Raw genomic sequence first — 24319 nt, 5'->3', positions numbered from 1 at the left:
AGTAAATGCTGCTGAAAAGGTAGTTATTCGCCTTGTACAAAGAGATTCTTATGTCGGAGTGGAAGACAAGAAGCTGAAATCTTTGTGTCCATTTCAAGACAAGGAACAAATCATAAGACTGAAAACTAAAATCCTAGAGCTTACAGATAAAGAAACATTTCGGTGTCCGGCTGTCTTGCCAAGCTCACATCCAATTGTGAAGAGGCTTATTTATTATAAACATATTGAAGCTTGTCATGCAGGTGTACAAGGTCTGATGAGTATTCTTAGAGAACAGTTTTGGATATTGAAAGGCAGGAAAACTATTCGTTCTGTAGTGAAGGGTTGTGTGATTTGTCGGAGACATAATGCTAAAAGAATGGAAGTAATGCCGGTGTCTTTACCTGAACATCGAGTCAGAGATGCAGCAGTATTCGAAATAACAGGAGTGGATCTAGCTGGACCTGTTATACTTCAAAGTGGAGAAAAGGCTTGGATTTGTATATTTACTTGTGCTGTTTATAGAGCTGTACATTTAGAGTTAACTTCTGGCTTATCATCTGGAGATTTTATTCAGTCATTTCGAAGATTCATTGCTCGACGAGGTAGACCACTAGTTGTTTACAGTGACAATGGGACGAACTTTGTAGGCACTGAAAATTTGTTGAGCAAGCTAGAATGGGAAGATGTAGTTGCTTTTGCAACAATCAAACGCATTGAGTGGAGATTCAATCCACCCACAGCTGCCTGGTGGGATGGATGGTGGGAGCGTTTGATCAGACTCATGAAGCAACTATTGAGAAAAATTTTAGGGAAAGCTTCACTGACCTATGAGGAATTTATCACGGTGCTATGTGATTGTGAAGCTGTCATGAATGCTCGACCACTAACCTACATATCAGAAGATAATTCAGACCTTGAGTCCTTGACGCCCTCCATGTTTCTACAACAGGTCAGAGAAGTAGGCGTGCCTGACCTCGATGAGATACAGAAGGTAAATCTACATAAACGGTGGAAGTATTGTCAAAGAATTCGTGAGACACTAAGAAGTAGATTTCGCAGTGAATACTTGGGTCAGTTAGTGCAGCATTGGAATGCTAAAAGTTCTTGCAGAGAAGTGAAGGTTGGCGAAGTGGTTCTTGTTGGTAATGACAATTCTAAACGTCTGGACTGGCCTTTAGCACGCATTGTGGAGCTGATACCTGGACGTGATGGTGAAGTACGTCTCGTAAGGCTGAGGACTGCAACGGGAATTATGATGAGACCACTACAGCGTGTTTTTCCCTTGGAAATTCAGTCAAGTGAGTTGCCCAAAGTACCCAAAATGAAGAAAACTGAGGAAAAGACAGTACCTGAAAAGGAATGTGCTCCGAGAGTCACCACCACTCGACTGGGAAGAAGAGTGAAGCCTCCACAGAAGCTGAGTTTGTTGGTACAACTCATGTTATGAACACTATTGATTGTGTAGAGTCACTAATTGTCTTTGCGTGACTCTAGGTGGGAGAATGTTAGAAATAGAAAAACAGTAATCTGTGTATTTGCTTGATATGATGATTCTGTGCATGTTTTTTGAGGTGAATATTCTGTGTATTTTTTTGCGGGATTATTATTCTGTGACTAGCAAGAGAAATGTTATGTACTGGTTGACTGTGTGTGAGATTAAACCTTAATTTACTTATATTGGTGTTTCGTTTTTAACAACGTACAAGCATACCAAATAAGGTCATGTGACCTTGACTTAAGAATGAACGCAGAAATGCACTATTCCACGTATTGAAACTGGTAAATGAGCAATGTTCCTTAACATATACGCTAACTGGCAATACTACAAAGTATTTTAGATTGATTTCCTGTCCTCCTTATGCTGAAAATTAGATTTTCACTGCAATGGCGTCGCCCGCCATTTCGTTTAAGCCACGTTGATCATAACGAGCGTTTCCCGGTATCCAGCGCATCACACGGTGCACACGCAAGCATGCTATACGTACTTATTGCGACGAAAAGTAGATCTACCAAATGTAGACATGGACATGAGCTCATGATACACTTGAGGAAAATATACTGCTTACCTCCATGGCGTGATGGGGAGTTCAGGGACTGTCACTTTCATACCTCGTATAATGTATTACCAGTCAACCGGCTGGCGTATCAAATCTGACGCTTGCGTTAAACTATGCACGAAAGCTTCCCATGTGTAGTACAATCCACTATGAACCATCACAATTCCTGCAACCGCCGAAACCAAAACTTTTCTCCTTCCGTGCAATGATCCCACATTCGGCTTCTCTTCCATCTTTCTTCCGGGAACCGCGTTTTTCCTTTCACTCCTTTATACTCCACATTTGTCCCTCGCCCATCTGGCAGACTACAGAATGCACTTCTTAAAAATTAACATTTGTGAGTGTATCAAGGATCCCTACGTATACCTATAACCCTAATATCCATTAACAACTATATTTTGCAGAAGCATAAAAATGTAATATGTTGTATACAATTTGCATCCTTATTCATGTGCAGATTGCAGAACCTAGTCAAATCAACTTTTATCCGAAGTGTCCCGTTGCGTACCCCTTATACGAAACTTAATGCATAAGTTGAGAAATTTACTGCTTGTTCAATTTAAGATCGAAATAGGTAACACTGAGGATTAATTAACCTTAAATTTAATTTTGACATTTCAACAATCTACCAAATAAGACACAACTTTAGTATTTTCGATTTTACGTGTATAAAAGCCAATGCCATCTACCGACATTTTCACGTAATAACAGAAGCGGAGAGTAATGAGCATTCCAGCTCCATCTATCATTAATATTTTCTCATCCTGGGGGGTAAAGGCAGTCAGGGGCGTGATGCTGATCATATCACCCCCACTCACGACCGGATCATGGCGTGGTGATAAGCACAGGGAACAATTTACCTTTTTTTTTGCATAGGCGATTATACCTGCGGAACATGAAATTATTATCTTAAGTTTGCCTCACACACGTAAACATACCAAAACTGATAACCCTTATGGCAATATTTGTCATATATCCTCTATCCGCTTTCAATGGGAATTTCGTGTGCTCCAGTCCTCAATAACAGTGCTGAATTCCCACCATTTCTTGTCTGAAATAGAGTCATCGAGGAGTTGAAGACTAATAGGAAAATTTACATTACGAGAAGTGGTTCGTAACTTCGAACATTAGCGGAAACATGAGGCTCGCTGAGCGTCGAGAAGTTTTGTCTTCCGTACGTCAGTGGTTTTCAAGCGCTGAAGACTTCGATTGGAAGCTCCCTGAACATCGTTTGTGCATTTTTATTATCGCAAACATCGGCGAGCAAGCGATCGGGGACCTGTTGTACCTCGAAGCTAATTAGTGCAAGTTCGAAGTTGTCGGACCGCAACCATTTAGACGGCGAGTGGGTACGGTGAGAATTGGTCGTCTCCAGTAACAGCAGCCGCATTTTAACTAGCAAGTTCCGCTTTATTATACAGTTTGAGATTTGGGTTATTTCAATTGATTGCTGAGCGTCTGAATACAAGTTCAATCGAAAACTGAAACATACATGGTAGTAGTTAATATGTTATCTATTTTATATGAGTTTTGTTGCAGTGTATACTCTGAGAGAAGAAAATAAAGAAGGAGATTAGGAAAGCGAAAAAGGTAGAAAAATAAGAGAAAGATAGTGAAGAGAGGAAGAACGAAAAATAAGTGGGGAATCGAGAGAAATGAGAAACTGGGAGAATGAAAGAAAGATGAGAAGGAGCTAGAGAAGCAGATAAAGAGAGAAAGAGATACTCTCTTTTTCCTTTCCTTTCCTTTCCTTTCTCTCACTCTCTCTCTTGAGAGGGAGGAAAGAGGAGCCCCCAGAGATAGATGAAGAAAAGTAGAGAACTCTTCTCTCTCTCTCTCTCTCTCTCTCTCTCTCTCTCTCTCTCTCTCTCTCTCTCTCTCTCTCTTCCTTCCTCTCTGCCCTTAGAAACAACAAAGGTATATAGCGAGAAAGGGAAGAAGAAAACAAGAGAGGGAGGGTTACTCCCTTTCTTTCTCTCTTAGAAGGAGGGATCCTCTGCTCTATTCCCGGCACACGAAATATAGTAAGAGAAGGAGGAAGATAGAGAGAGAGAGAGTTTTCCCCCACCTGAGAGAGAGAGAGGGGGGACAAGAGATGCGAAAGAGAGAGAAGAGGAGGAAAGAAGAGAGAAAGGGAAAAAGAGATGCACACGACACTTAGCACCTCAAACTGTCTCTTAGCAAAACTTTACTTACTTAGTTTTAGGTTCGAACCATCTGAGCACTGTATACAGTTCGATACTTAAATCAACATAATTTCAACTTTAAATCTGCTGATCATTTTCTACGCGTAGCGAAAATTAAGTAATTTGTTATCGCAAATGCTACACGTATTCCATATTGTCAGTGTATGAAAGTCACCACGTGCATTTACCAAAATAATTTCAGTATTAACACAATTATGCACTGTATTTATCTATCTATCTACCTACCTATCTCTGTATTTCTATTTATTTATCTATCTGTATATATCTGCATATACTGCATATTACAGCAGTTTTTCTTTCTTGTAGGATTTTGGACCATTCTCAACTAAGGAGCTGGCAATCTGTGTTGTTGATACTTGTATTTCGATCGGAGTAACTTGTAAGTATTTCTATTATTTACTACTTTAGTTTTTTTGTTATTGTGACCATTATACCTATTTATGAAAGTTTGATTTATATGGTTAATATTTTTTGGAGAAGTGCAATATCAATAACGAATATTTGTAGAATAAAGTTGGATCATTTCATATGTGTTGAATTTTGATACCGAAAGGTGAATAACAACGTGTTTCATTGGCCATGTTGGTAATGTAGCCTAAATCGATGTAAAGGATGAATCGGGAATATATTCCGTGAAGTAAGAATATAAAGTTTAGAGTAACGTTGACTGTAGTCTTGAATGAATGTGAAACGTTCTCTTAAACTTAAGTTAGTTTGCATAAACAAGATCTCAGACATTTGGAGATGAAGCAATAAGCGACTGGAGAATATTACGCAATACTGAGTCTCATAATCTATATTCATCCCCTGATACTATTACAATAATTTAGAAGACTTCGGCACGTGACCATGTTAGACGTATGGGAGAGGAGAGAAGGTTCACAGGATACTTGGGAAACGTAATGGTAAGAGACCCGTGGGTCAAGACGAAAACGTAATGACAATATTGAGATGGACATGACAGAAATTGGTAATGATGATAAAGAGTGACTTTATCTTTCCCAAGATAGAGACAGATGGAAGAGTTATGCCACTGCGGTAATAACCTTCGTGTTTAGGTACACCAGAGCTTAAGTTATTATTAGGTTGCTAATGTGTGAATTTGCTTCAACCTTAGAGAACAGTGTTTAATTATACTGTAGATGAACCGCAAGCTGCAAGCTTTTAAGAAAGATGCTTCGGCTCCTTGTGACGTATCGGGTTCCTGGAAACGGCAAAAATTCTCAGCGCGATATTATTTGCACATTAAGAGAAGGGTTGAGGGGGGGGGGGGAATTCGCAGCCCGAGTCCCGGGTTATTGAGAATTCCTTCCGTTGCTCCCGAATCGATACAAAGGACCCGGATTAGCGGCGGATTAAAGAAAATGGGCTGCGAGTTGCGAAATGGAAGACAGCAACATGCGTTCTTCCCTCCTTCCCTCCAAATCCTTCCTTCCCCAATTCTTCTTCTCCGATTCCGGAAAGGATCATCCTTAATATAGAATGAAAGAAAAAAAAACTCTTTTCCTCCCGTAATCTTCTGTTTCAAAGTTTTCTTTTCTTCCTGTCGCATTTTGGGATGGTATTTGCTGTAGCGCATCCTCGAATTGACTGATAGTTTTCAAGATTGGGAAGGCAATCTGTTGAATTCTATGCAAAAATATACTTTGACGATGTGAAAGACAGCTACGCAAGTAGACCTCGCAAAATAAGATATGACAGATTTTCTCCTGAAAACATTAATTCGACACCCTGTCCTATTTTCTGCGAATCGTAGCCCAACAATGCGTGTAAATACATTTTTATTAATGCCAAAAGGTTTTATGACAGAGGGCTTATCATTCAAGTTCTATTCATGTCATGCCCACGTTAGCGTTGTTATTGAGACCAAGGGACTCGCACGTTGGCGTTCTTATTCATTCCAAGGGAATTTCACGTTCGCGTTCATATTCAGACTAAAGGACTCGCACCATTGCAGCTCTTATTCAGGCAAATGGTCTCGCACTGTTTCAGTTCTTCTTCGGCCCAATGGACTCGTACCGTTGCAGTTCTAATTCAAGCCAATGGGCTCGGATTGTTTCAGTTCTTCTACGACCCAATGGGCTCATACCGTTTCATTTCTTATTCAAGCCAATGGGCTCGCATTGTTTTGGTTCTTATTCAAGCCAATGAGCTCACATTGTTTCAGTTCTACTTCGACCCAATGGACTCGTACCGTTGCAGTTGTTATTCAAGCCAATGGGCTCGGATTGTTTCAGTTCTTCTTCGACCCAATGGACTCGTACCGTTTCAGTTCTTATTCAAGCCAATGGGCTCGCATTGTTTCATTTCTTCGGCCCAATGGACTCGTACCGTTGTAGTTGTTATTCAAGCCAATGGGCTTGGATTATTTCTGTTCTTCTACGACCCAATGGACTCATACCGTTTCAGTTCTTATTCAAGCCAATGGGCTCGCATTGTTTCAGTTCTTCTTCGACCCAATGAACTCGTACCGTTGCAGTTCTTATTCAAGCCAATGGGCTCGGATTGTTTCAGTTCTTCTTCGACCCAATGGACTCGTACCGTTTCAGTTCTTATTCAAGCCAATGGGCTCGCATTGTTTCAGTTCTTCTTCGACCCAATGAACTCGTACCGTTGCAGTTCTTATTCAAGCCAATGTGCTCGGATTGTTTCAGTTCTTCTTCGACCCAATGTACTCGTACCGTTTCAGTTCTTATTCAAGCCAATGGGCTCGGATTGTTTCAGTTCTTCTTCGACCCAATGAACTCGTACCGTTGCAGTTCTTATTCAAGCCAATGGGCTCGGATTGTTTCAGTTCTTCTTCGACCCAATGGACTCGTACCGTTTCAGTTCTTATTCAAGCCAATGGGCTCGCATTGTTTCAGTTCTTCTTCAACCCAATGGACACGTACCGTTTCAGTTCTTATTCAAGCCAATGGGCTCGCATTGTTTCAGTTCTTCTACGACCCAATGGACTCATAGCGTTTTAGTTCTTATTCAAGCCAATGGGCTCGCATTGTTTCAGTTCTTCGGCCCAATGGACTCGTACCGTTGAAGTTCTTATTCAGGCCAATGGGCTTGGATTATTTCTGTTCTTCTACGACCCAATGGACTCATACCGTTTCAGTTCTTATTCAAGCCAATGTGCTCGCATTGTTTCAGTTCTTCTTAGACCCAATGAACTCGTACCGTTGCAGTTATTATCCAGGTCAATGGGCTCGCACCTTGGCGTTCTTATTCAGGCTACAGTAGATCCAATGTTGGGAGTAGTACAGTGTCCCGGGTTCACCAACCGAAAGTGGAGCTCGGTGGAGCTCACCTTAATGGATTTCTCTCGTAAGGCATGAGCTCCATTTTCTCGCAGTGTTGCCAACTCCTCACTCGAAAAAATCACCAAGGTTTTTTTTTTTGGGTCTAACCTAACCTAAAGCAAGGAGTTGGCAACACTGCTTGAGGCTTGCCATGCATGATGTGCTATACACACGTGCGCGCGCTGGTGCCTTTTATTATTTTTCGTATTGTGAGTAGTAGGTGAAACCCAACGTCCTGGACCAGCCCTTTGACCTACTTTTTATTTTACGCCCTTTTACGCGCTAAACTAACCTACAATGAGAGAAAAATGGACAGAAAAAAGCTCTGGCATCACTTTTTAAGCTATTTTTTATGCTAACTCGTTTTTTTGACCTACATTTGAAATGACTTACGACATTTTGCTATAAGGCTGCCTCCCTCTTACTGTCATCTCGAGTGAGGCGTAGCCTTTTACAGTGTATGTTAACGTCACTAGCAGTGTTGCCAACTCGGCGTAGCCTTTTATGGTGTATAATTTTTTAGTGTGTGTGAGTGTACATGTGTTGCCAACTCGGCGTAGCTTTTTGGGTGTGTTAACCTCACAGTGTTGCCAACTCGGCGTAGCTTTTTGGGTGTATGTTAACCTCGCAGTGTTGCCAACTCGGCGTAGCTTTTTGGGTGTATGTTAACCTCGCAGTGTTGCCAACTTGGCGTAGCTTTTTGGGTGTATGTTAACCTCGCAGTGTTGCCAACTCCTCACTCGAAAAAATCACCAAGGTTTTTGAGTCTAACCTAACCTAAAGCATGGAGCTGGCAATCTTGCTTGAGGCTTGCTTTGCAGTGTTGCCACTTTACTCGAAAAGTTACCAAGGTTTTTTTTTGGTCTAATCTAACCTAAAGCTGGCAATTTTGCTTGAGGCTTGCCACAGTACATAAAACAATTTGCCAACCTACTGGTTTGCCATAGTTTTTTACAAAAAAAAAAGAGAGGAAAGAGAGGGAAGAGTTAAACAACCGACAATGTTGCTAATATTTACCTACAGCTTTTTTTACTTGACAAGGGCTTAGCCAATTTATATACTGGCGTAACATACACTGGGCAAGAGAGCCGGCAACAAATATATACTGCCGTAAAAGAGATGGATGGATGCCAACACAGTATGTGTGTGCGTGTGTATAGCATTAACTGGTGTTGACAACCCACTTACAACTAAAAAAATAGAGATGCCAATGTTGCTGTAAGATAAAAAGAGAAAGACTTGTAACCGGTAGCAGTGGTGAGCAAATGCGCCTTATCGTAATTTTCTTTGGGGGGGGGGGCCAAATGTTTATGTATATGATTTTTGCAAACCTACCTCTCTCGCGAACACGATGTGCCGCACACACACACGTGCGCGCGCTGGCGCCTTTATTATTTTCGTATTGCATACAATATTTATTGTGTTTTTTAGGATGCCTGGCCCCTAACCCCGCCAGGGTGCGTGGTGCCCAACCCAAAAAGGTTCTAACGGCTGCGACTCTAGATAATCGCACCTCTGTAGAGTTTCACGTGTTTTTTTTTCCCCCCCAAACTTCTATGAAACTCTACAGAGGACCTCCGTAATGCATGTAACGTGTACTAACGACTCTAGTGTTATTTTGATGTTGTAATATTTTTGGATATAGAGTTTTATTGTGAGATATAGATAATAATAATTATGTTTATTATAATATTTTTTTGATGAAGATGGAGAATGTATGTGTGTGTGTTACAAATAAAGTTGCATGTTTTTTTTTTTCTAGTGTGTGTATGTGTATGTGTTTTTTGATGTTCGACAGCATCTGAAACGATAAAAAGAATTTTATTGTTAATTTTCTCATGTACAACAACAACAAAATTTTTGTGTAAAAATTCTGATTGTCTTGTGCTATAGTGCAAAAACTGATGAGAAAAAAATATTGTAACTCATAACTAATGAAAATGATATTGTAACTGATTTTGAACTAGTGAAATTTTCGTATTGTGTTATTGAAACTGATTGTGCTAGTACAAAAATTTCTTATTGTGCAAGAAAAGATGTTAAAAACTTGTTAAAACTGTTCTGTGACCCTCTCGTTCTTCACGTCGTGGACGAAGGACTTCTCGGCAACCAGGATGACACTGCATACGGTATCCTCGGGCAACGCACTGTTGAACTCGCAGACGACCTTGATGTTGGTTCGATCGTTGACCACCACCTGCTTTCTCTTAGATGTGTTGATGACGAACATGGGTCTGCGGGTTTTGAATTCGCTGGGCGTGTAGTACATGTCCACGCTCCCCTCGGTCACGCGTTTGTAAGCCGTGTAAGCTTCGTAAAGTTTGAGGTAATCATCTTTGGTCATGTCGAGGTTGTAATTCTCGCGCGGGAACACTTCGTTGCGTCCATTTTTCAGATAAATGTTCTTGATCTTGCAGTTGTCGAACTTGCTGGAATCTTTTTCCTGGTTGTTATCGCGCCCGGTCTGAAAGAGCACTACGACGAAATCTGGCATGTCGAACTGTATGTTGTTGAACTGTGTCGTCACGTCGAATTCCATGTGACTTCCCGACGCCATCTTTTGCACACACTGGTAACCGTGAAAGTGAATCGACACCTGCGGATTTTTCAAGATCTCCGCTTTGTACTTGAGGGCGTAGTTTGTTTCATATTCCACGATCGGCATTCTCAATTCCATGCTCCGGATGACGCACTTGGCTGCTTCAGGTAATGTGTTGGCTATCGGCGTGCCGTCGGCGTTCAAGTTGGTGTATCGCATCAGTGCGTTGTTGTCGTTGGCTGCTCTTCGAAACGTGACGCGCAATCCTCCCTTCCACATGATCTCCTTGTAGTCCGAGAAGAATCCCGGCAGCAGACGCATGGGAAAAAGCACCGTGTGACTTGTCGTCGATATTTTGGTCCCTGCTTCGAATCCTCCCGCCTGGTAGTATGCTGCGTCTGTTTTGGATAATTTCAATGTTCCCACTGCCGTCGACGTGATGCCTGGATAGTCTATTCTGTCTATGACGGTGTTGTGTTTCCTCACCTCCACCTGCGAGAACAGGTGAGGCACGAAGTTGTCAACGAGTATCAAATTTGCATTGGGTGGAAACGCGTCTCCGCTTTCCTTCTTCACCACGTTGAATTGAAGGTAGAGGTCCGCTCTGTGAGGATGAACGAACCCATCCCCTACGTCCACGTCGTATTCGATCTCCCTGTTCGCTTCGTTCAAATTGGCGAACGTACGGCGGTTGGGAGGAAAAGATTGCAATTCGTAACTTTCGATTTGTTCCATTTTTACTATGCGTGTTATTTATTATACGTTGATCTCCACGATGGCCGTCGTAGTGGCACCTGCGAAATCCACCACGTCTCCTTTCTCGTTTGTCACCACCAACTCTATGTCGTCTATGCGGTTGCGGCATACTGGAAAATAGATCGGCGAAGAGGGTGTGTAGATGATCGGTTCCATGAATTCGGAACTGGGTTTGAACGTGGCTATGATTCCCGTCTGCTTGTGACTTCCTAACAATCCGTCCGAGGATTTCGTGATCATGCCTTCTGCCACGTTACAGTGAACGTTCAGAGTTTCTATGGCTAGAAATTTAGGAATGTTGGTTGCCGTGTGTTTGATGCCAGCTTCGAGTTTGGTGTCGTTCTCGAAACCTAAAAGTTCTCCCATGGTACCCAGGTTTATGGTTTCCGTCGCCGATAGGATTTCCACTCTGTGCGTGACCGAATTTTGAGAAAGGTACGTGCCTTTGGGTAACTGAGCTTGCAAAGTGGAAAGATTGTATTGGCCTGGCGTGACGACGATGTGTTCGCTTCCGACGCTAATTTTGTTGTTGTGCTGCGTGACGTTAGGTATGAGGTACATGCTGTAGAATGCACGCAGAGCTACGGATTTAGGATAGACGATGTCATCGTGCAGCGTGAGTTTCAGGATCGAAGATTCGCTCGTGAGATGGAACACGCCCATCGTGTTCTAGGTTCCACAATGCTTTCTGGAAATCTTCCACCGACGGGTTATTTATTTTAGACATGTATGCGAGAACGGAAAGGCATAGGTGGCCGCAGTTAACATCGGTGAAACCCTGGATGCGTTTGTCATTGTAGTAGAGGTTGGCAACACTGAGATACTTCACCAACCTGGCAGGTGGTGTGCCACCGAACGAATCGAAAACAAATGCATTGTTATCGTCAATTTTGAGGTAGCATATCCAATGTGTACCACGATTTTTGTAACTGTCCAGGTTGACCACGCCATACTCTTTTTTCTTCACAGCAGAGGGTAGAGAATCGGACATGAAAACACCCCTGAAGTTTTTTATTCCCAACAGTTCGATCAGAGATTCAATATCGAAGTTGGACAGGGCTTCTTCTTTTTTTATATTTTTTCAAAGCATCGAGGTTGCTTTTTTGTTTTTTGGTTATACCTTTCCCCTTTTTTTCCATAGCCAGGTTGTGACGTTTCTGTTCTTCCAATTCTGCCTTGTTCTTCTTCGAGTCGATGACGGTTTTTGCGATGGCGGCGCTACCGCCAGCCAAACTTCCAACGGCCCCTAATGCTGCCAGGATGGCTGGGATGCTGAATATGAAACCTCCGATCTTTTGCTGTTTTCGCGAACGCTGCAAGCGTCTCAATTGAGGTGTGCTGAGAAGTAATTTCATTCCGTGTCCTTTTGTCAAGCAAGAACATTTCTTCTCGCGTTGTTTCTTGGTGAGTAAACCATCGAGGGCACCTAGATTTTTCAGATTGGAGTATGGTATCTGGTACACGACACCCTTGGGCTTCATGTTGATGCTCTATATGTTATCTTCACGGTATGTTATTTATATATATGTTCTGAGATTGTTTTTGTTTTGTGTAATTTTTTTTCGGTATGTTATTTATATATAAATGTTCTGAGATTTTTTTTGTTCCGTGTAATTTTTTTTTCAAGGATATACTCCACGTAGAGTTGTTACACAAATTCTATTACGTGCTTTGTTTTCTTACCAAGAAGTTCTTTTGTACCCTTGTACACGATTTGAGTTTTGTTCTCGATTAAAATAGCTAGCTTCTCGTCGGATAACATGTTAGCGTATCGATCTGGTAAAAATAGACTGTATTGTGCGTTGAGCAACAGACGCGCCTTGGGACCATACTGGGTAGAAACAATTGAACCGGAAGTTATCGTGTAAGGTTTGTCGACTTCCAATTCCTGAATTTTTACATACTCTACTGACAAATTTAGCATTTGTTTTAATGCTTGGAGGTCACTCATTTTTTCAGTCGTCATATTGAAGAGAAATTTTCAGTGTTAGAGAAATTTAATTTTTTTCACGATGTGTGTTATTTTATATATATTTTTTTTTTACGAGATTTTTGTATCGAAGATTTTTTTCGTCTGTGTTAGAGGAAGAAAGTTTGTGCTTCGGAAAACGCGATGATGTGCGTGATGATATCTTCCGTCTCTTGTTTCGACTTATGCCAATCATCTGTGAATCGTCTTCTCCCCTGCCTCGCCTCGTGCAGTTCATCTAACCTATTGTTTAATTTTTCCCCTGCGGCTGAAAAAAGAGTGTCGAGATCGCCGCACCTCGTGCCGCTAATTTCCCGAAGATAATCCTTGACAGCCATTTCACAAGGGATGCGAAATTGCGGCGTTGATCTCGCTATGATCAAAAGTTTTCTTATATCCTCACAATCTCCGTTTACTGCATGTTTGAATATTTTACACAGTAGTTCGTGTGGCAAGTCGGTTATACCAGACATGATGTTTTTTTTTTTACTGTAGTGTTATTTATATACCCCACCCAAGTTTTTGTTTCGTGTTCATGGCGATGGTGGTGCCCAGTGCTGCAACTCTTTCTCCCAGCGAAGCGTCTCTGCTAACGAATCTTTCGAAAGCTGCGTGCTCTAACTTTCTGTCTGCTTCGTGACGTGCATCCAGATCGGAGCGAGTGGTGTTGTAAGCGATGTCGTGATCTTTGCATGCGGCGTCCAACGGATTCACACCCTTGTCTCCTCTCTCCAATCTTTTCTCGAGTTTGGTACCTGGTCCGCAGTACTGGTAGCCAGGTAGGTGCATCTCGAAAGGTAACTTGTTGATGATGTCGTTCACGAGTCCTTTTCCTTCGGCAACGTTCCAGAATCTCGGAGGCAGCGTGTTGATGATTTTAATGAGGTACCCTATGCCCTTGTCGTCGTTCACGATGAAGTTGGAAAGTTTCGTGCTGATCATGTCCACGATGCCAACCTTCTCGTTGTAGAAATTACGATTGCCTGCATTCTCCTCTCCTGCAATAACCAACAACCTGTCTATGAGCTTGCGCACGTCGTCCACCCACACAAACTCTTTGGGCAGGGTGTTGTAGAGTTTGACGCCGCTGCCTGTTTTCACCTGGTTCCATATCGGCTTGATGAGATTCCTGTACTTCTCGCCGCTGCTTGATTTCACCCTATTCTGTGTAGCGTCGTTGTTTTGGTATAAGGCATCCGTCATGATCAAAATTTCCTTGTAACTCTGGTAATCTTCGTCGGTGTAATCCTTCGGCTGCTTTTTGGCAACGAGTTCCCACAGTCCCACCGTACCCGGATACCTGTTCCAACTATCCTTGTCGCCTAAATTAATTTTAATGTCGTTACCTTCGAAGGTAACTTTCGATTTTCCAATCTTCCAAACCACACCACCACCTTCGTTACTCTCCATGCTCGGATACAATCCAAACACTTCATCCTTGTCGAACTTGCCCGTGCTCAGGTAGTCTCGTGCCAAAGGTCCCAACTCGATTTTATCCAAAGACGACGGCGTGCTACCTATGGCTCGACGTCGTGCCGGTACGTCCTTCAGTTCGAATGGTGTCGAAGGAATGCTCGAAATAGGCGTGGGTACGGTGTAACTTTTAGCTGCAAGTGGTACAAGTTCGTTGATCAAATTTTTATTTTGTTCCGTGACGCCTTTAATTTCTTTACCTAGATCGCTGATGGCATCGATCACAGGTTGATCTTGACGTTTCTTCTCTTCGTAGAATCCGCGATTCTCGGATTTCCAACCTTTGAAACGTTTCGCGAGGTAGTTTCGCAACTTGAGATTTTCGTCTTCGATTTTTCGTTTCGTCATAGCGTTATTTATACACGTCGTTGCTCACAACGTTGCAACGTTTAGAAAGTCGTTGATTTTGTTTCTGTATTTTCCATCGTTGGGTTTCCTCGTCATGTCGATCGTCGCGAATCCGAAATCGTCACTGTTCCAACAGTGGGAGCAGCATTCCGAAAATTGATTGTAGTTCATGTCTCCGCCTACGTAGTCATCGTACGCGTGCTTGAGGTTGGTGTGATCTTGACGAAACAAACATATGAAATTAGCGTTGTCGCGTACTAACTGTTTTGGAATTTTGGAAAACGTTTGAGCTAGGAAGAAGCAATCCATTCCTTTGTGACGACCTTGCGTGAAAAAGTTGCGAATTTCATTTTGATTTTCCAAGATGACATCGTCGAACACAACGACTGAATTTTCACGACAATCGTCGAGTGGTTTTATTTCAGATGCGAAAGTTGGAATGTCCAGACCATCGTACAGTTTCATCAGTTGCTGGTATTTCGCTTGTTCGAGACTTTTCGAGAACACGTAGAGGTGCCGGTTCTTCCAATCTAACCAATTCGGTGCGAGGAGAAAATTGTCCACGAGCAGTGTCGTTTTCCCACACCCTGAAGGGCCTACGATTAGACAGCGGATGCTGTCGGGAAGCAACTCGCCGTTTCTTTTCTTCGTTTGACTTTCCGAATCCGGTAGACGTTTCACGACATTCCACGCACTCATAGAATCACTTCGTTCGCGTCGATCCAACTCTTTTCCGGAAGCCCCAGCCATTTCACCAATAGTTTGTCGCCTCTCTTACGCAATACTTTCTCGATGAGGTACGTGTCGGGATGTTTCGTTTTAGAGAGTTCCTCTTCGTAAAATCTTCCTTTCAAAATCTCGCCGCTACTATCTTTTATTATATACGTGTGTCGGTTTCCGGGTAAAACTCGAACCACCGTAAAAAGTTCTGTGCTCCAATTTTTTGTGAACCCCTTCTCGAAGGTGCGTTTGAATTTGCTGATCCTCACCTGGTCTCCAATTTTGAATTTTGACTTCTTGGTAGTCGTGGGAGTGTACTTTGGACAGTAAACTGAAGAAATTAAACGCTGCTCGTCGGACTTGGTAACGTCAGCTGGCTTCATGCCTATGGTTCTGTGTACCGTATCATTATAGGTGCCGACGAGTTCCGGCAGGATATCGACCCATTTGTAATTTCCCCGAAGCGTGAATTGTTTCCACATGTGTGTTTTCAAGGTTCGATTAAATCTTTCCACGATGCTGGCTTTGATGTGACTGAAAGTTGAATAATGTCGAATGTCATGTTTTTGAATAAACTTTTGGAATACGGCATTGTAAAATTCTTTACCGTTGTCTGTTTGCAAAAACCGTGGCCGTCTGCCGCTTTCGCGAAAAATTGTCTTGAATGCTTCCGTGACGCACGTTCCCGTTTTGGCCTTCAAAGGTAGAGCCCATGCGAATTTCGAAAATGTGTCTATGACGGTAAGGAGGTACTTGTTGCCTTTGTTCAATTTATGTATGTTTTTCAAATTGCCGCTGCTCATCTCCACGAGGTCACTTTGCCAGAGGTCGTCGATTCCCTTGGTCACCACCGCCAAACGTTCGTAGTTGCGGCGTGCAGGTTTATGCAATTCTTCGACGATGGCTTGCCTAGACATTTTTAGAGATTACGTTTGAAGAGAAGCACCAGTGTGATGGGATTCAAAGAGGGTGGCACTTCGCTCGTGTTTTGAATGATCAGCTTATCGCCGGCACTTACGTCAAAAACGGTGAGATCTTCGTCTTCGTGTATTTCATATATGTTGCGCGTTTCGTTCCAACGTGCCAGAGGAATGTTTCCTGCTTTCTGGACACCACGATTCGATATCAAGGTCATGGTGGGAACGCTAGCTTTTCTGCCGTGAGACCAGTACGAAAATTCATTTATCTGAATCGTGCCATCGAGGAGAAACTTGTAGTACGGATGATATGGATGTAACATGTACAGTTTGTTTCCTTCGACGAAAGTGGAGATTCTCTGTTGATTGGGTATGCTGTTAATTTCGATGGCTTGCAGAGAATGCAGTTTAGCGAATTTAGTATCGACGCTAACGAGGTTGCTGTGAAGCTGTCCCAGTGTATTTTGTAAGGGCAACAAATGTTCGGCTATGGTATTCGTTACTGTAGAAAACGAGGGTTTGATTTTCACTTCCACGTTCAACTGCTTGAAGTTTTCGTTGAGCTCTTGCAGCTTGGCACCGAAAGAGGCCAGCGTCGATTCCTGCGTGGATTCCAGCACTCCAACTTGATCTCTGATGTTGACGACAATACTCTGAAGGTTCTCGACTTGATTTAATTTCGAACTTTTCTCGGTAAGATCGTTCACGATGCTTCGCATCTCGGTAAACTGCGTGTGAAGGTCGGCGACGCTCTGCGAAGTGGGCAACGTCGACACCAGCGAAGCAAGTTCGTCTCGAATCTGTTCCACGTTCGCCGTTTCCGTTTCCAGTCGTTTCAGCATACGTGATATGTTCCTTTTCAAAGCGTGCAATTCTTTGGAGGTGGGGAGATTGGCCACCCTACTCTCGAGATCGCTTAACGAACTTTTGATGTCGCTCGATTCGGATAGTGCCGTCACGGCTGTTTTCAATTTTTCCAAATCTTCGCTCGAAGGTACGCTCGTCCGTAACGATTCCAAGTCGGCCTGTATGTTGTCCAGCGCGTGATGAAAATGAGCAAGGTTCGATTCGACGTTCAAATTTTCCAAATATTCCATCTTCTGCTGGACCGTGCTTAACGTGTCTTGAATGCTTGTCAACGCACTAGCTTCAGCGTGAATATTTTTAATTTCTTCGTTGATCAACTCCAGAGACGCCTGAAGCGTGGCGATGGTGGTTTGAATGTGTTCGAAATCTTGATAGGCTTCCAATTGAATTTTTATGTTCGCGACGCTTTTGCCGATGACCTGCAGTTCGTCCGACGATGGTAGGTTCGTCATGGTATCTTCCAAAATCTGCAACTTGGATTTAATTTCTTCCAATGTGCCGGCGAATTCTTCTTGTAATTTGGAAACAACAACATGCAAACGTTCTACATCAATATCCTTCACAACGGTTTGAAGTTCAGAAAAATTCTTTTCTATTGCCGAAGTTCGTTCTTCGATTTCGAGTTTTAATTTTTCCAAATCTTCATTTTTCGATTGAAATTGCTGTAATTTGGCCAAATCATTTTGAAGCTTATCCACGCTCAACTGTATATTTTGAACGTTGTCGTAAGAAGGTACGTCCACATAATTTTTTATGAGCGTTTTCAGTTCGGAATCGATTTTCAAAATAGGGTCGAGACATTGCGTTTGGAGCGTAGCGATCTCCGACTCTAAACTTTTGTTTAAGGTCTCCTGCAAAGCGATCAAATCGCTCCTCAACTTTTTAATTCGGACATCCAACATAAGAATCTCTTCTGCATGGTCTACACGCTTAGTGTTGCCGAAAATATCGTTAGGCATTTTGGTTAACGGTTATTTATAATAGGATAGACGATTCGTAATTCTACGAAGAGAGGAATGAGTTTGTCGTAATCCCCTAGGAGTTCGACGTACAGGTAATCTCCTGCAGAAACATCGTACGTAATGTTAGAAAGCATCTTGTCGTGCTTGATTCGAAAAATGTTCTTGCCGGTAGATATTTTGATTTCGCCTACGTTTTCCGGATTCACGGTGATTTGAAGTTTTCCATCGATCGGAATTTTGTAAAAATGTAAATTGTTGTTGAAGACGTAAAACATCTTGCCCACATCGTCATCCAATTTCGTCCAAATGCTGTTAAGGTGAACAACCAGTAGACCGCTGAGTTTAGTTAACATGGAAGGTAGAAATTCATGATCTGTCGTCGTGTGGTGTACAGTCTCCATGTTGCTTTGTTTTCGGAAACCAAAAAGATTCATATTATGCTGGTTATTTAAAATACGGTCAAAGTTTTTTGTAATGACTGTCAGTGTTTTTTTTTTTTTTTTTTTTTTTTTGTTTTGCTTTTTATGAATCTTCTGTTGAAGATGGGCACATGTTGCAGGTTTTGCTTTCTGCTAAGCGATAGTGCCCCCACGGCAGTGTGTGGATTCCACATTGGAGAACGCACCTCTTGTCGTCGTTGGGATCCAGGGCAATCTTCCTCACTTTGTTGGTGGTCAACACATGGTCGACGCTCTGGATGCGCTGTTCTGCTCTTAGAACCGACGACCCGGTCTTGAGGCAATCCACGAAGTCCTCGAATATGAGATGCTCCCGAACCACCTGTCTGCCGACACCCTTGGCCTTCTTGATAACGCTGCCCTCGGCTTTGATGGTATAGGCTTTGGCGCGAAGACCTGCAAACTCAAGAATCACGTCTCCCTCCTTCTCATCTTTGAGTTTGCCGGGCACCTTTTTGTTGTGAGCCAGGATACTGTACCGGTTCGGCTGGGGATAGCCCGAGGTGTCGAAGAGGTTCACAAAAGATGGATCTGTGGCTATATCCCCGTATGCGTTGGCTGTGCGAACGTGGTACACCAAGCTGTCCGTGTCCGTGTAGAGAAGCGAGATGTTGTGGCCATAGTGTGGACGTAATGTGTCGTAGTACGTCTCGAACATGTGGAGCTTGCTCAGATCCAGAACAGTGGCTCCAACGTAGATGGGTTTGTTGAGCTTCACCTCACGTTGCTTCATGTGAATCAGAGCCAGCTGCTCGTTGTAGATTGTTCGAGACTTGAATAATGGACTTGCAACAAGTTGACGACACCGCTCTTTCCTCGTCACCAATTTTATGTCCACGTAATTCCGTACATTCTCCATGGTCTTGCCAAACACCGCATTATTCATGAGCTTGAAAAAATCCTTATCAAACTCGGACGTGGCTGTGGTGCGGCGTTCAGTGTTGAGCTCGATATATGGACGCAACCATGAAGAATGTTCGAACTTGAGGATGCGGTGAACTGCGTGGACTGTGACCCCTCGCCGTATCAACCACCCGAGATTCTGGTAGTGAAGAACGTATTTCTTCTTGGGTTTGAAATCCATGACAAGCTTCGTCTGGTTAGAATCGGGTGGACACTTGAACTCGGGTGCAGGGGGGAGATCGCAGAACAAATCCTGCAGCTCCTCGGAGAACTCAAGGTCCACCTCGGCGAAGAACCCATGTTCCGAATCGTCGAAGCTTTCGATGTCGAATTTGGAAGGATCGGCCCACTCGAACCCTCTAAAGGGGAGTGGCTGCATCATGGAGTACCCGTACAAGTTATTCACGTCCGTGTACATGATGTAGCTCGACGGTTGGGTGGAGTCGTAGCCAGTAGCCATGTGATGGTTGTTGGCGCGTGCGTGCCGTTGCGACACCTGGACCATTCCACCCCGCACGGCACGTTCTACAAACAGCATCATGTCCACGTCCGAAAGAAGCTCAAGCTCGATCTTCGTCACCAGAAACATGGCTGACCACGCCAGTCCGGGGAGGCTATAGAAGTAGGCGGGATCCAGCTTGTAGATGGTCTTCGCAGTTGCACGAAACGCCTGGAACACGTCGGCGAGGAGCGTCACATCAAGTTTGAGGTACGCGTCGTGGTAGTCCCCGAGAGTTCGACAACCCAGCTCGCGCCACATGGACTGGGCGTGGTGGTATTCTTCGTCGGTGATGTTCGAGCCTCGTAACTGACTGTAGAACTTCGCCTGGGGAGGTAGCGACGTCTCTGCGAACTTGGCAGGGTCTGTGACGTATTCGTAGGGGTATACCCCTTTACGCCTGAAGAGACTGGCGTCCAAGTTTGAAAAATTCGCAGAGGTAATAAGCATTTGCCCGTCGCTGAGCTTTTTCGCCAGGGCATCGAGGCTAGCCGAGAGGAACCTCAGGGAGTCGAGGAAGCGAAGCTCGACGGTAGAGCGTAATTCTGGGATTTGAAGCCATTTGCTCACACTGATGTAACGCTCCTCGTTCTCGGCGAGAACGTTGATTCGCATGTCGTCGTACCCAAGATGCTTGATCAGGTGGTGAAAGTCGTACCCCGAGCCATTGTGGAAGAAGATCGGAATAAAACGCGGGTCCCGGGCCAAGCGGTTGCATTTGTTGCACCAAGGACCAACATACCTACCGTTAAAGTGATCGTGGTGTCGGACTTTATGGTTTTTGGCAGTGTACTCCTTGACGCAGACAGGGCAAGCGATGGCCTCGTCGTGTCTACGTTGATCGTCGGGGGACAGTGGGAGTATAGACTTGGGGGTCGACAATACCTTCCCTATCTCGTTGGCTTCCACAACCATCCTTTTGAGGAAGTGTTTGGCTGCATCAGGACCACGGTACACGTAGGACTCGGGGGCGATGTGCTGGTCTCGTCGCACCACAACGTAGGCATAACTCGAGGCCTCGTGGAGTTGGTAAGGGGTGGTGGAGGAAACTTCGGGATCGGGATCGCAAGTGGACAGGGGTTTGAGGAAGGCCTCGAAATCTGCGATGATGATAGCGGGGTGCTCTACCATGGCACCGTGCATTTTGAAACGCATCATGGTGCCAGGTTTGGGCAAGACTGTCGTCCCAGGCTTGTTGGCATTGCAGGAGAGCTTGTGGTTAGCGAGCTTCTCGGCAGCGATGTTGCGACCTCTGATGCGGTGGTAATCCTGCCGTTCCCGATTACGAAATGTAGACAAGCATCTGCAACAAACTTCTATGTGGGTTTTGTCTTCGCTCCGTTGGCTCGAAACAAGTCGAGAGAGGGAGCGGATGAGGGTGTAATGGTGGTGGGTCTCGTCCTTGATGAGCAGAAGGTGAATTTCCTGCGCACCGTCGTCGTCTACGTCGCTCACCCGGATAGGGTACACCACATTTTTGTCGGTGAGGCCATAAACATTGATAGCCAACCGAGGGTTGTGTGTACGAGCCTCAAACTTTCGAATATCCGAAAGCGCTACCGGGTAGTCGATCCCAGCCATCGCATCTTCCAGCTCTGGCTCGTAGGGTAGGTAGTGGTTAACCCGGTGTGGTTGGTTTTTCCAGTCGACAGGGTGCAATGCTGCAAGCACACACCATACGAAGCACTTTGCGTCACTGTTCTGAATATTCAGGACGGCCTTCTTTTCCACAATCGTATCTGGTAAGGGGACGTAGCTGGAGGCGAAGAGAGGCACAAACTTACAAAGTTTGACGTGCAGTTCGTGAGCCTCCCCACACAGCGAACCCCCCGAGCCCTTGGCTTGATGTTCCTCCTGCTTTGCCACCAGCTCCTCGGCAAACTTGTTGTAGATGACCTCTAGGTTTTTGACATCTGCCAGATGCAGCGTCTTCGCCTTGGTGTTGTGGCAGAAGCTGTAAATTTCACCAGACGGCTTCTTGTACTGACAACGTAGCGAAGCGTAGAATTTGGTGGAGTGCATAGCCAGTGTATCGTCGAGGATAGAAATAATTTGGGCTTGTACGTTCTCCAAAAAGCTAGGCACGTCGCAAGAAGCGTCCGAGGTGAGAACAAAATCCTCTAACAACCGCTCAAAAGCAGACTGGTTCGCTTTGGCCACAGTTTTGATGCGTTTGGCGGATGGTGGCGAGTCGGCTTTTGTTTTCCTCTTGGTTGAGCTGGTCGAAGACTGAGCCCCAGATGTACTTTGGCTCAGACAAATAAGCTTATGCTTCTTGGCATACGCAATTGTAATATGTTTATTGCATCCGGAACATAGTTCGGTGGCAGCTAAATGCTTGCCTGGCACGCAGGTGCGACAATGTCTTGCAAAATGTTGGCTTGATATGTTCTTTTTGCAAACAGGGCAACTTTTCATAGAGCGCATTTTTTTTTCGGGGTATGTTTATTTATATGTGATCTGTTGGTGGTAGAGTGTTTACAAAACAAAAAATATCTTATGAGAAAAATTTTGTAAGCTAATTCTAATTGGTGTTAATTTGAGGAGTTTATTTATATATGGGTAGTGTTGTCTTCCTCAAATATGTGTTTTAATCAACCCTATAAAAAAATTAAAAAAATATATAAAAAAATATGATTGTAGATAGAAAAAAAAACACAATAAATATTGTATGCAATACGAAAATAATAAAGGCGCCAGCGCGCGCACGTGTGTGTGTGCGGCACATCGTGTTCGCGAGAGAGGTAGGTTTGCAAAAATCATATACATAAACATTTGGCCCCCCCCCCAAAGAAAATTACGATAAGGCGCATTTGCTCACCACTGCTACCGGTTACAAGTCTTTCTCTTTTTATCTTACAGCAACATTGGCATCTCTATTTTTTTAGTTGTAAGTGGGTTGTCAACACCAGTTAATGCTATACACACGCACACACATACTGTGTTGGCATCCATCCATCTCTTTTACGGCAGTATATATTTGTTGCCGGCTCTCTTGCCCAGTGTATGTTACGCCAGTATATAAATTGGCTAAGCCCTTGTCAAGTAAAAAAAGCTGTAGGTAAATATTAGCAACATTGTCGGTTGTTTAACTCTTCCCTCTCTTTCCTCTCTTTTTTTTTGTAAAAAACTATGGCAAACCAGTAGGTTGGCAAATTGTTTTATGTACTGTGGCAAGCCTCAAGCAAAATTGCCAGCTTTAGGTTAGATTAGACCAAAAAAAAACCTTGGTAACTTTTCGAGTAAAGTGGCAACACTGCAAAGCAAGCCTCAAGCAAGATTGCCAGCTCCATGCTTTAGGTTAGGTTAGACTCAAAAACCTTGGTGATTTTTTCGAGTGAGGAGTTGGCAACACTGCGAGGTTAACATACACCCAAAAAGCTACGCCAAGTTGGCAACACTGCGAGGTTAACATACACCCAAAAAGCTACGCCGAGTTGGCAACACTGCGAGGTTAACATACACCCAAAAAGCTACGCCGAGTTGGCAACACTGTGAGGTTAACACACCCAAAAAGCTACGCCGAGTTGGCAACACATGTACACTCACACACACTAAAAAATTATACACCATAAAAGGCTACGCCGAGTTGGCAACACTGCTAGTGACGTTAACATACACTGTAAAAGGCTACGCCTCACTCGAGATGACAGTAAGAGGGAGGCAGCCTTATAGCAAAATGTCGTAAGTCATTTCAAATGTAGGTCAAAAAAACGAGTTAGCATAAAAAATAGCTTAAAAAGTGATGCCAGAGCTTTTTTCTGTCCATTTTTCTCTCATTGTAGGTTAGTTTAGCGCGTAAAAGGGCGTAAAATAAAAAGTAGGTCAAAGGGCTGGTCCAGGACGTTGGGTTTCACCTACTACTCACAATACGAAAAATAATAAAAGGCACCAGCGCGCGCACGTGTGTATAGCACATCATGCATGGCAAGCCTCAAGCAGTGTTGCCAACTCCTTGCTTTAGGTTAGGTTAGACCCAAAAAAAAAACCTTGGTGATTTTTTCGAGTGAGGAGTTGGCAACACTGCGAGAAAATGGAGCTCATGCCTTACGAGAGAAATCCATTAAGGTGAGCTCCACCGAGCTCCACTTTCGGTTGGTGAACCCGGGACACTGTACTACTGTTGGGGTCATTATTCCGACCCAGTAGTTTATTTGAGTGTTGGCATTGTGATTAGTCGAATTTCCATTCTGAGAATTGTGTTGCTGACCAAACCAACACTTAGCATCATAGGTAGGACATGAACCTTCATTAAAGTTTCCATGCACATGAGAACGGGAGAAGTGTTATTCCAGAGGAGACTGCAACCTACCAAATCTAGCTTTTTGGAACGCTGCCCGTAGGCTGTAATGGATTGGAATACACACCCAGG

The 24319-nt window shown here is 43.8% G+C and overlaps 2 protein-coding genes across 3 annotated transcripts in view; both read left to right on the top strand.

Moving 5' to 3' along the window:
- The window catches only part of LOC145994371 (uncharacterized), a 947129-nt gene that overhangs the window by 470559 nt on the left and 452251 nt on the right, over nucleotides 1–24319 (top strand). For both annotated transcript variants that reach the window (XM_083130485.1, XM_083130492.1), the window contains exon 2: nucleotides 4553–4625. The gene's annotated coding sequence lies outside the window, so the exon portion shown is untranslated. The remainder of the gene's footprint in view (nucleotides 1–4552; nucleotides 4626–24319) is intronic.
- LOC146003553 (uncharacterized) lies at nucleotides 368–1429 on the top strand. Its single transcript, XM_083141884.1, has one exon. It carries the CDS (start codon nucleotides 368–370, stop codon nucleotides 1427–1429), a length of 1062 nt encoding a protein of 353 aa, XP_082998010.1.

This window comes from Lepisma saccharinum, chromosome 1 (assembly GCF_977018435.1).
Source record: "Lepisma saccharinum chromosome 1, izLepSacc3.1, whole genome shotgun sequence".
Taxonomy (NCBI): Eukaryota; Metazoa; Arthropoda; class Insecta; order Zygentoma; family Lepismatidae; genus Lepisma; species Lepisma saccharinum.
Note: the sequence above shows the minus strand (reverse complement) of the source record. Positions and strands in the feature narration are given on the sequence as shown.